Source organism: Talaromyces marneffei, chromosome 2 (genome assembly GCF_009556855.1).
Source record: "Talaromyces marneffei chromosome 2, complete sequence".
In the NCBI taxonomy this organism is placed as follows: domain Eukaryota; kingdom Fungi; phylum Ascomycota; class Eurotiomycetes; order Eurotiales; family Trichocomaceae; genus Talaromyces; species Talaromyces marneffei.
Window position 1 is genome coordinate 3,553,362 of NC_072349.1, and position 12,213 is coordinate 3,565,574.

Consider the following 12,213-nt stretch of genomic DNA (forward strand, 5'->3'; position numbering starts at 1 on the left):
CTGATGCGAAACGCATGGATGAGTCATGTCACCGTTTCTACATCTCCCTGTTTTGAAGCTCACAGACTTAGTCTCCTTTCTTGTCTATTGTAAGGTTTCAGGTATAAATGCTCCGTCTCCCTGTTCGGTCCACCCTACGTAATGAACGCCTTTCTGTGGCTATAGGTTTTGTGTCTATTATGTCGGACAAACCATCTCAGAGTCTTGCTGTTGTTTCCTCTGGCAGTGCCTCGGTCAAAGCCTTGGATCAACCATTGGATGGGCTTACAGAAACCCGAGCGGATGGTGGAGAAACCACCATAGATAAAAAAGCTTCTACTCAGCTAACTGGTGGTCCTAAGAGACTGAGACTGCCCTTGGCCGTGCTTCAAGCTAAAGCCGAACATCAGTTGAGTGGCTGGAATGATTCGCCCTGGGAATACTACAAGCGTATATTCAGCTGTGACCTCGCCGGCGACGTTTCTATAGCTACCTTGCGTACCTATCCGTCGGAGTTAAGGGCCATACGGACACTTAAGAAGGAAGATTCCGAAGATATATTAGAGAAGTTCCGTACAATTCGACATGAGAATATCTTGCTCGTCCGAGAGTACTTCACATACGAAGATTCTGTATACATGGTGTTTGACGATCTCCCTGTGACTCTCGACCACTTGGTCGCTTGTGATTATTATCCACAGGACACTCAAGTCTTATCCGCACTTGCACAGGTAACGCCACATGCCCTGAATATGAATATAGAACGCTAAGTCTAGGCGAAGATTCTCAGCGGTCTATCATTTCTCCATGCATGTGGGTATGACCACCAGGCGGTCATTTGCTCCAACATCCTGCTGGGAATGGACGGCACGGTTCAGATCGGTAAGGGCAACCCGGCATGCTAGAAGAAAGAGCTGACAAACTCCTCAGCGGCATTAGACTGCTGTGTGAAGGGTTCTCCAGACCAGTCCAAGTCAATCGATGCCGTCGCATCAATAGCCACATTGCTCATGCAAAAATATACCAAGTCCAACGGTGCCAAAGGAATCGATAATGTAGACCGCTGGTCTATGGACTCCCTGGCTTTCCAATTTCTCCTAAGGACAGATACAGCTGAATCGGTCGATGAATTAAAAGAAGTATGTTCGGATCACACCACTGACAGAGAACGGAGTATCTAACTGTTGTATAGTACATCCTCAAGATCGCGAAATTCTCAAAAGATCATTTAGCCGGATTGGCTCGATTCGCACTTATTTCTGCACGTACGTTCTATTCTATTAGTTCTTAGTTGTGAATAGCTGAACTTAGGCTTCGCGAATACTTTCTGCGTCATATCTTCCTATTGTACGAACGGTCGCAAATTCTATCTAGAGCATGTACTATGCCTTTGTTCATTATAAGTCATCCTATCTTCGGTGAAAATAATGTTTCCATATGATAGCTACTGTATCCTGTACAGTTACGTTAGTGAACTATTGTCTTAGTAAGCATTCGGTTTCAAACATCCGGGCCTGAACTGGATGTTAATGTCATCAGGTCGTTCTCAATGTGGGTCTAGCCGTTCCGCTATGATATGCAAGGTCGATCATGTTTTTAAAACAGGAACATGACGTCATGGAATTGTTATATATCTCTACTAACTAATAAACTAATGAACGCTTTAGGTTGGAGAAACAGTATTACCTCATAATCACTGTGCGATAATCTCAGACGGCCGGTAGTCCACTTCCTGCATAGTAACTTTCTTACCAAGGTACCCACGAACGACAGACTTCAAATGATCCCTCAATCTGTTAGACACGGAAGCTTTATTACTATGTTAGTATTCCGATCAGTTATCGGCCATATCAAAGACGTACTCAGTATTAGAATCTCCCCTGTCTGCTCTGGAGTGCTTGGAATCCTCTCTATATAGTCGTCTGCCACTTCGGTGGATATGATTTTGTTGTAATCTGGCTTCCCATGGTATCGGAAAGCACGGTTGTGTTCCCCGAAGGATTCTCCGTCATCGTGGGCTGCTTCGGTGTAGATCGATACTTCAAATATCTGCAAGTTGTTAGACTCTATCCTCAAGGGTCCTGGTATGACTCACATAGCCATTGGCAAGACTGTCGTCTTTGAGAAGATCATTGAGTAGAGGCTGCGCTTCAACCACCATATCTATATCGATTAGTTCTGTGCGTGTGTATAAGTGCCTATTGCTTACCTAGGGTGTCAACTTCCCACACGAGATGCAGACGGCGGATTTGACCCGCCATTGTATTGTAGCTGTAGAGAAGCTGTTTGAGATAGGGGACCACGCCGGCGATACCAGCATTGCTGGCCACAGCAACAACGGTCTCATACTGACTTAAGGAGTGGCTGACCCCAAACGGACCCCTCACGAACGCACAGAACGAAGCGGATCCGCTGGCAGAGGCTCGTTGGTGCAAAGCTGCAGTGAATCCTCGACGGACCTGGACAAATAATTCCAGCGTGGTCTGCTTCTCTGGTGACCAAGAGGTCACAACGAAGGGGTGTGATTGCATCCAAGAACCGAGGCTCACCGAGGGCATCCACAAGTGAATACACTGACCGGCAGCAATGCTGAGAGGCCTACCCAGAGTGACACGAATCTTTATGATGCGGCCGGTATCCTTTTCCTCTTCCTTTCCAGCGCCTTCCTTATTCCCGGCGATTGGTGGCGGAATCAGCCTGCAGGTAACTGTTGCACGCGGCTTTGGCCGGGATGAGAGGAAGCTGTTCTGGTATAGAAACTTTCCAACCTGAAAGACAGTGATCAAGCAGAGGATAGACAACGGAACGTAGAGATACAGTCGCGGGAAGACGGAACCCGAGGACAAGTGGCGCCAAATAGAATAAAAGAATAGGACTGCAAGGGCTTGATGAGTTCGCAAGAACACTTCATAGATCCGCGTCTGGAGGACCGGAAACGTAGATATTATAATCATTGCGAACGAGACAGCGCCCTAAATAGAAGTTAGCTCTGACATCTTGATAGCGGAGGAACCTGCCTACAATAATTGCAAAGAGGATCTCCCCTTGTTTAGGGTCGACATCTTGCTGAATTGTCAATACATGAGTCGTCACTAAAGCACAAGTCATCCACCCAGCTGCACGGTGTATCCATTGGCAGGCTTCTAGGGAAATTCCAAGGATGTCTGCTATGACACTCAGCTGAGGAGCCATGAATAGGACTGTCATATTGACAAGAGCAAGTCTGCCTGCCCGAATACTAGCCTCCTCGTATGTGTGGACATTGTACAGGATGACAACGCAGTTCGAAGCGCCGTACACTAGACATTTGATGATGCCTGCCCAGGTCCAAGGTCCGAACCATCGATGACGATTTAGCAGATAAGGATAAACGAGATATTTCGACACCACAATAGAGAGCACACGAGCTAAATCACGGAGCGCGGGTCTCAAACGAGCCACAATGAGAAGTAACAGGATGCCGCCAACGGCGATTCCATAAATGTTAACGGCATCCATGAATGATTCAAAGAAGGGGATTCTTCACCAGAAACCATGCAGTGAGCAATGTCGTAGACGAGGGAGCTGAGGGCCTTATATAGTCTTCAGAGGCAGAGACCTTACGTAAGCTTCCAGTTTGGTTTCAACAAACAACACGGTGCCACTCTGTTTCAAACACTCAAGAGTCAATGATCAATCACCCTATAAATACGCAATGGACCCCCCCACTCGAAAGATGAAGGGAACCAAGTCAGACCGAGGTGAATCGCTTTACAATGACTGCAGATCCAAGTTCCAGAAAACGTCAATTGGATACTCCGCGAGCTAGGAGTCAGCAAAGAGGCAGACTCAGGAAGACTCTTTTCAAAAAGGGCTACACCTACAGTGTCGAGTGTGATGCTGATGTTTATATGGTGATCCGGCTGAGAGGCACTGGCCGTATATTCACTTTTCAGTCCGACTCTACTGAAGCTTTCAGTCCGTCTCTCCGAGAACTAGTGCGCACCTCCCCTCATCGAATAGCTTCCCGTAAACTAATGATAGCAGGAACGCCATTGGCCCAAGCCACTAAAGACAACCTCAAAGAACTTCATCAGTCAAAGCGCAGATTCGATTGACGAAGCCAAAGCGATGCCTTCATGAGAGCCATGTCGATACTGATTGCCATTACCTTCAAGATCGTAGTCAGAGGCAGGAACGACGCTGGGTCCTGCCGGACTACTGTACTGTTACTTGCCCACGCTCAGTCTGAATTAACATTACGAAATTGAATCATTCCTTTGTTTATGATCTGTGATAGACTCAATGATTCCATGTGTAACAAATTCATTCCCGCCATATTAATGAAAAAAAGGCCGCAAGTAGCTATACACGGTGCTAAGGAAATATCAAATTGGAAGACAGACTGTTGCCTGCAACACCTGTCTTTCTAAATCTTATTTGAAGACGCGCAGGAACCTGTCCGTTGCGGCTTCCATTGCTTTCTCGGTATTGAACCACTGGACTCTTTCAGGAAGAGTATTAAATTCCAGATGCAAACCGTCTCGGCGGACAGAAACATTTGTTGGCAATGAGGTATTAGCAAAAAGGGATTGAATAATAGGATCAAGAGACTGGAAGTGAGCTACAGCGTTGGGATACGCGTTTCTCACATAGTTGATCAAGAGCTTTAAGAAATCATCAGTGTATGTTCGGTCTTCCCTAACAAAATGTGAGCATCTTCTTGATGAGTGTACAGTGAGGACTAGCTCACATGTCACCAAACACTAAATCTGGTGCGCATGTCAGAACTGAGATAATTCCGATGCCACTCCCTAGTCTCCACCATCGCTTGCCATAGTTCTTACTGTTCACGACTCTATCACGATCCCGTGTGTTCAGGTCGCCGACCCTTTCTATTATAAAATCATGGGCCATTGTCATCGTCGTGCGATTTTTTCGGTGGAAAGTTTCTCCATTTTGCTCTCTCATCTTTAATTCTTTCGCGTAAACTGGAACGAATATGTGAAGAAGGACTTGTGCCAGACGACGAGGTATGGATGTGCTCTGGCCGCCATCCTTGGGTTCCACCAATATTCGAGACGCAGCGACGCATTTCTCGATTGTGGAAAGACTGTGATAAGGAGGAAGTAACACTGGTTGGAACTCTCGTAACAACCACTCACTCCAGACATTGAGAATGGCACAAGTGTCCCTGACTATCTGATCGCCTGTTTCCTGGATCGTACGCAACATCCCATCGTTTAATTTATGGGGCGCACGCAACGTCTCACCATTAGTGACTTGACACCCTTCGCTCACCAGACACCTGAGGAGATCCAATCGAGGAGAGTTGGTTTCGTTCGAAAGGTTACCCTGTGCCAAAGCCGTGAGTGCTGACGCTGGCACGTTTCGATCTTCATGGATAGCTTTTCCTCTCGTGGCTTTACGAGGTTTACGTTTCTGTACACGGTTCGCTGGCTTCGGAGTATGAGAGGGGTTTGATACAGGGGTGGGATATGACTCCATCCCAAAGGCATCCCCCAGATGATGATTGTCAGTCTGCATGCACTCGCCTATATTACGGCTAGACAGGCAACACTCGCTAGACGAGACGGGAAGTGATGAATGATCGACCGAAGTTGATGCTGCCAAGCCGGAGAAAGGGGAGCAATCGTGATTAGTGTTCCCTATGGTAGTGGTGCAATCAAAGTCTTGAAAATCTAGACAGTTGTCAAGGATTTGACCGTCGCCCACTTGTGCCAGGTCAGGCATGATATCTATCGTGGACAAAGGACTGTTTTCGTAGTCCTGCGTATCAACCTGCACCATATCATAATCGGTGACGTTCGTGTTCGAACCTGCTTCGACGGAGGGGACGTTCTGGGCCGAGAGAATATCACTTGACGGTGTCCCGCTATTAATACTATCTGCAGAAGTTACATGAATCAGCGAAGTCACTGCAGAGTACAATTTCCTCACGAAACACCTTGATGACATGATGCAACTACTGTTGTGGGCGGAAACTGAACGCTGGGAGGTCGAGTCTTCAGTCCGAAGTTGCAACCGATAGTTATGTTTTGTGGAAGAAATCTCTGGGTCGAGGCGAGTTTCTCTTGCAAGAGAAGGGGGTCCAATGTCAAGAGCGCACATAAATTATATGCTAACCACTCATCAAACTATTCAATGATCAGCAAACAGTTAGACGTAAACAATACTGTGGCCCTACCTGCATATTTCTGGCATATTCATATAGATCGTGATAGGCTTCGTCTTGTACTATTTGATGCTTCTCAACTTAGAGACAAATATCCCCTTCAAAACGCGGAAGAACGAACTTACTGATGCCGAGTCTATGAGAATCCTCGTCAAGGTCATAATTGGAAGGGCATCAAGGAACCAACAATCCGGATGGGAGATGAGAAGGAGAACAGATGGTTGCCGATCGTGGGTGGGGGAGCGAGGGTTTTTAAAGGTGGACGCCAGATTTGGCTCCTTAAGAAAATGAGGGCTAGGGAAACGGTGAAAAACGGTCAAAAGTGGTAAACCGGCGGTAGCGTGCGCCTACTCGTGAATCAAGCCAAGTCGCAACGAAAACCGCCACGGCCTGAAAGTGACTAAATATTAGAAGCATTTTCATTTCTCCGACTCATTTGGAACTTTGCGCTTGGGGACGAAAGCTCGCCAGGGATATTTGATCGATTCACCACCAGTAAAGCGAGGTGGTAGAATCGGAAGAGAAAACTTGTGGAAAATTAAGATCATTTATGTCTTTAAAACGGCAGATTCCACAGCATGAACACGAGACAGGGCTTAGTTCCGTTCTCGATGCAGCCTGCGCAGGGAATTCACCCACGTGCGAATCAAATTAGCCCTACCAGGCACCAGACCAACAGAGTGGTTAGTCATCACGGTGTCATCCAATTAATTGTGTCCGTCGGTCCACCAGTGGAGTACCGGATGCATCGAATCTCCGCTGTCGATCAGGGTCCTAATCTTTGATTGGAAATTTCAAAACAGGTTGGGTAGCTGATCTAGCGAGCGTTTTCCCAATGCAGTTATTGGACCGACGCTAAGTCTCAGTAGTAAGGACAGACTGTACAATCAAAGTCGGCTCTGTCGATTTCAGTCCATAGATAGAAAAGGGCGGCGAGCTACACCATACCAGGACGCCTTTCCACACAGGCTACTTACGTCATCAGCGTGCCTGAGTAAGTTATGTTAACTTAATTGGTTAGGTGACTGACCAGTTAGATAACAGATGCTAAGCTCAGCCAGATCACTTTGCCCAGCCAAATCACTTCCACCTGCTTACGTCGAGTCTAATTAGCATAAATGAATGAATCCATGGATATTAATGATCTCTCTATAATAGTGAAAAAAGTAACAAACAGCCGTACCATGAGTTTAGGAAATCCAAAGTACAGAGACAGACAGCTGTCATGTTAGTTCTGCCTGAACATGTGCAGGAGCTGTTCCGTGGCGGCGTCCATTGCTTCAATGGTATCAAACCACCGAACTTGTTCAGAAATAGGACTAAATCGTGAATACAAAGGATCTAGGCCGACAGAAGCATTTGTGGCCAGCGACGTGTTAGCGAAAAGGACTCGAATAACGGGGTCAAGTGACTGGAAATGAGCTACAGCGTTGGGAAATGCGTGTCTCATGTAATTGACCAAAAGCTTTATAGAATCACCCGAGAATGATCGATTATCCCTTGCACAATGTAAGCAACCGATGAACGATAACGATGAGTGATGGCTCACATGAGACTGTTCAAGTCGGATGGACAGGCGAGGATAGTAACGACTCCAATACCGCTTCCTAGTCTCCACCATCGCCTGCCGGAACTTTTCTCTTTACCGATTTGCTCTCGATCACGCTTTTTGCCATTTTTTTCTGAGATACCCACCTTTGCTATGATCAGATCATTGGCAATGGTTACTGGTTTGAGGCCATTACTACCACTGCCATAACGACTAAGGACACCGTGGTCTTCTTCCGCAGTGAATCCTTGTTCCACTTCCGCAAAGAAGTTGTAAAGGAGAATTTGTGCTAGACGACGATGAACTGATTTGCGATGAATGCCATTGTGTGTTTCCATCAAAAATTGGAAGGCAACCGCACAAATCTCCACTGGCGAAAGATGGTGACATGGAGAAAGCACAGCGTTAGGTGGTTGGAGCTCTCGTGACGACCACTCACTCCAGTCATTCAAAACACGAGCGGTCTCGTTGATTATCCTGTCACCTAATCGATAGATCTCACGCAAGTCCTCATCATTGAAGGTTCCGCGTTTGGGGTCTAATTCATGAGACTTTAGTATTAAAGACCTGAGAAGGCCTAACCGCACGGAGTCAGCTTCACTTGAGGGTGAAAAATCAACACCTGCTAAAGCGGCGAGCATTGACGCTGACCGTTTTCCACCTACGCGTCGAGCTTTGCGGGGCTTTGTCATAACACGGTTCGCTGACGTTGGGGTATGTGAGGGGTTTGACACAGGAGTAGGATATGACTCCATCCCAGGGGAATCTCCAAGTTGACTGTCAGTCCGTATGCGCTCTCCTATATCATGGCTAGACGGGTACCATTCGCTAGGTGAGTTAGAACGTGATGACTGGCCGATCGATGTTGATGCAGTCAAGTCGGAGTAAGGTAGACTATCGTAATCAGTATTCCCTATGTTAGGGGAGTAGTCAAAGCCTTGAGACTCTTGATAGTTGTCAAGGATTTGACCCTCAGCTATGCGTGCTAAGTCAGGCGCGACATCTACCATATTATAATCAGCGTTTGCCGTGTTCGAGCCCGCTTCGAGGGACGGAATGTTCTGGGCGGAGGGCATATCGCGTGGCAATGTCCCGTCGTTATTATGATCTGCGAAAGTTGTACGAGTTAGCGAGGGCTCTCAAGAGGACCAATATCCGGAAAGAAAACACCTTGATAGCCTGATGGAACTGGTAGCGAGGCGTGTTGAGTTTGCGTTGGCGTTTGTATGAAGGCTTCAAGCATTTGGTCGAACTGTCTGCCTGCAGACCCTATCTCAGAAGTGACATCGATGCCAGGAAGATTGGCCACGTCATCCAGTGTCTCAACCTGCTGGAGAGCATAGGAAGAAGTCGTTTCGATGGGGCGAACACTGTGGAAGGGAGTTTCACTTGTAAGCAGCACATTGTTATCACCTAAAGGAGATGTTTCGGTTAACAAACCCAACCTGTTATCACTTGGGAAAAGGAGCACCTTGATAAGATGATGGTAAAGGTTTCGTGTGACGCTGAAAAGCAGTCCCATGCCCCATATGTATGGATATGTTCGGTGTCAAATATTTCAAGATTAAGGCAAGCTTTTGTTGCAACAAGAAAGGTTCCAGAGTCACGAGTGAGTTCAAACAGAAGGCGAAGTATGCAGGAAACTGGCTGACCGTTAGCATTTATTATACCGACAGGGTACTGTGACCTCACCTGAACACTTCTCGCGTTATTGTATAGATGCTGATAAAATGCGTCCTGTATTTGTCCCGGCTATTCCACATCAGAGACCGCGATCAATAAATACCCCGAAGGGCAAATGCACAGCGTTCATAACTTACCGACGATGAATCTATGAGGATTTCTGTTAAACACATGGTAGGTGGGAGGGAGAGAGAGAACGGAGTTTCGCTAGATGAAAAGGAGAGTTGGTGACTAGCGGTCGCAGGAGGGTGAGCGAAGGCTTTTAAAGGTGGTAGCCATGTTTGGCTCCTTAGTAAAATGAGGGCCAGGGAAAAGGTGGGAAAATGGTGAAAAGCGATGTGGAAAGTGGTGAAAACCGTGGTGAAAAGCGTAAGCCGGTGGTAGCGTGCACACAACCATGAAACAAACCAGCTCGCACGAAAACCATGGCCATAATTCACCACGGTTTGCGTTGGAAATCAAGATAACTTTGCAAGGTCTTTTCCGTTTAAATGCAAGGAGTAGATTCGAACGAGAAATCATGTGAAAATCTAATTCGTGTCTGTCTTTAAAAAGGCACTCTCCGCAGCATAAACCAAAACGAGACAGAACGAATTGTTGTCAAAGACGAGCTAGTGTCGATCCGAGTTAGTGTCCGTTCGAGTGGGTTGCCAGTACTAGTTGGTGTTGATTTGAGTTGGTATCGGTTCGATTTGGTGTCATAATGAATCGGTGTTGAAAACGAGTTGGTGTTAAGTCCGAGTTGATGCCGGTACGAACTGGTGTCGGTTGTCGTCAAAGAGTTCGTTCTCGATGCAGCCCGCAGCCGTGATGGGGAATTCGCCCACGTGCGAATCAAATTAGTCCTGCCAGGCACCAGACATGCCCCTCAGTCCATGAGTGGAGTATCGAACCGCGTCGAATTTCGACGAACCTCTTCCCATTCTGAAACAAAGAGACTAGCGGTCGATCAGGGTCCTAATCCTTATCAGCAGGTGCAAAGGAAGTCCTTCACAAGCGTCAAAACTAGAAGATCAGCAGCGAGTAGTTTCCCAATGTAGTTTAGTTAATGGACCGACGTCATATCCCATAGTTTCAAAGGAGTCCGATAGTCGAGAGAGTGCGTTAGATTCGTCGTCAGGGTGGTGTGGCAGCCTGAGTTTATCGGTTTCTGTCCATCGATAGCAATGTAAAGGGTGCCTGCCAGATCATCATACGATGAGTGGCTCAAGACGAGTGCAAACAGGTGCAACCCGAAGCGGTAGCAGACGGGTACGAGCGGGTGCGAGCAAGAGCGATCGAGTGCCAGCGGGAGCGGTAGCGGACGAGTGCGAGCGGGTGCGAGCAGCAGCGATTGCAAACAAGTGCGGGCAGTAGCTGTAGCAGAAGCAGGTGCAAGCAGGTGCGAGCGGGAGTGGAAGCAGACGGGTGCGAGCAGCAGCGATCGCAAACGAGTGCCGGCAGTAGCTGTAGCAGACGAGTGCAAGCAGGTCAAACAGGAGCGGTAGCAGATGGCTAGACTTACCACTTACGTCATATAATCTACTTTTGCCCATACAGATGGCTTTATATTTATAGGTACAACGGAGGATGATGTGGTACCAGACAAACAGAGTAGTTAGTCACCACGGTGCCATCCAATTAACTGTATCCCTCGATCCACCAGCGGAGTATCGAAGCGCATCGAATCGAATCTCCGCTGTCGATCAGGGTCCTAATCCTTTATTGGCAGGAGTTCAAAGCAAGGTGGGTATTGATTATTAAATGGAAAATTCTAGAAGAGTAACGTTATCTAGGCTGAAACGATTTTGATAAAGGAACTCCCAGGAACCACCCAGCTGCTTTGGCTCATTTCATTCTCTGAGGACATTGTTAAGATGGAAAGTATTTGTAGTGGGGTTGGTAAAAGGGTTCCAGTTGTCAATCAGAACCCAAATTCCAACGGTCCCACTGACACTAATGACGGCCCGCCAGCCGATCCAAGTGTTACTGCAAGAGATAACCCGCTCCAGCTCTCAAGGAATGTCACAGTGAATGGGTTGTCCAGACAGCAGACAGGGACTGCAAGACGTAAGACCCAACTGTGAGAATTGACAGTAGGATATTGAGACTTCACTAGGAGAAGACATATCGAAGATACTAAGTAAAAGCCTTACCATACTACGGTCCCAACTTCACTTGTCGGATGAGGATGATTGGAAGAGATGCCGCACCGGCGCGCTGAGCCACCCTTGGTAGGATCAATACTCACACAGTGTCTAGACCAAATGATTGGTTACTGATGTTCCATAAAGCCCCACCAACTTAATATAAACAACCAATAGCATGTAGCATGCACAAATTAAGCTTCAGCACATACCGGTATTATATGGGCAACAACATGTACTCAGTACAGTAACCATGTTCAGTGGCAGGGCTGTGTAATTTGCCGTCTTCATCTTCATATTTTCACTTCGTCAAATTGAGCCAGAGCCAGAGCCAGTTTTGAAAGAATTGCTCGGAGTAATTTAGCCTCAGGGCACAGACCAGGACAGAGAATGCCTCAGGGCAATTTGGCCTCAGAGCACGAGTTGCTTCAGAGCACAGGCTGCTTCAGGGCAAATTAAGCTCTCCGCCCAGCGCAGCGCTTAGTTAACAGTTTGCGATAAGTAAGCATTTAGCTAGCACGCCCCACACCTCCCAAGAAATCTATTAGACACGGCCGAGGTCCACATCAACGGATTTTCATTCAAAGTAATCATGAAGTGACGATTGAAAGCCTGCACGCCTCAGGGCTGCAAATGATGACTTGACCCCATTCTCCGCAGGATCATGATCTTTCTAGTTAAAAATACTACCGCGCCGCATC

The 12,213-nt window shown here is 47.2% G+C and overlaps 5 protein-coding genes across 5 annotated transcripts; 2 read left to right on the forward strand and 3 right to left on the reverse strand.

Annotated features, from left to right (window-relative positions):
• Positions 1–179: 179 nt before the first annotated feature.
• EYB26_003636 (uncharacterized protein) lies at positions 180–1,270 on the forward strand (the record flags this gene model as incomplete). The annotated part of the gene is made up of 4 exons (XM_054262930.1): positions 180–710; positions 762–861; positions 910–1,118; positions 1,172–1,270. 4 exons carry the CDS (start codon positions 180–182, stop codon positions 1,268–1,270), a joined length of 939 nt encoding a protein of 312 aa, XP_054118905.1.
• A 402-nt stretch (positions 1,271–1,672) lies between these two features.
• On the reverse strand, positions 1,673–3,477 carry EYB26_003637 (uncharacterized protein; the record flags this gene model as incomplete). Its single annotated transcript, XM_054262931.1, has 5 exons — positions 1,673–1,788; positions 1,842–2,028; positions 2,075–2,142; positions 2,189–2,951; positions 3,001–3,477. 5 exons carry the CDS (start codon positions 3,475–3,477, stop codon positions 1,673–1,675), a joined length of 1,611 nt encoding a protein of 536 aa, XP_054118906.1.
• A 257-nt stretch (positions 3,478–3,734) lies between these two features.
• Positions 3,735–4,101, forward strand: EYB26_003638 (uncharacterized protein; the record flags this gene model as incomplete). Its single annotated transcript, XM_054262932.1, has 2 exons — positions 3,735–3,956; positions 4,006–4,101. The coding sequence occupies 2 exons, from the start codon at positions 3,735–3,737 to the stop codon at positions 4,099–4,101; spliced, it is 318 nt and encodes a 105-aa protein (XP_054118907.1).
• A 293-nt stretch (positions 4,102–4,394) lies between these two features.
• Positions 4,395–6,315, reverse strand: EYB26_003639 (uncharacterized protein; the record flags this gene model as incomplete). The annotated part of the gene is made up of 5 exons (XM_054262933.1): positions 4,395–4,659; positions 4,712–5,867; positions 5,927–6,116; positions 6,167–6,226; positions 6,280–6,315. 5 exons carry the CDS (start codon positions 6,313–6,315, stop codon positions 4,395–4,397), a joined length of 1,707 nt encoding a protein of 568 aa, XP_054118908.1.
• Positions 6,316–7,382: 1,067 nt separating this feature from the next.
• EYB26_003640 (uncharacterized protein) lies at positions 7,383–9,559 on the reverse strand (the record flags this gene model as incomplete). The annotated part of the gene is made up of 6 exons (XM_054262934.1): positions 7,383–7,653; positions 7,704–8,811; positions 8,874–9,116; positions 9,175–9,346; positions 9,396–9,455; positions 9,524–9,559. 6 exons carry the CDS (start codon positions 9,557–9,559, stop codon positions 7,383–7,385), a joined length of 1,890 nt encoding a protein of 629 aa, XP_054118909.1.
• Positions 9,560–12,213: the final 2,654 nt, after the last annotated feature.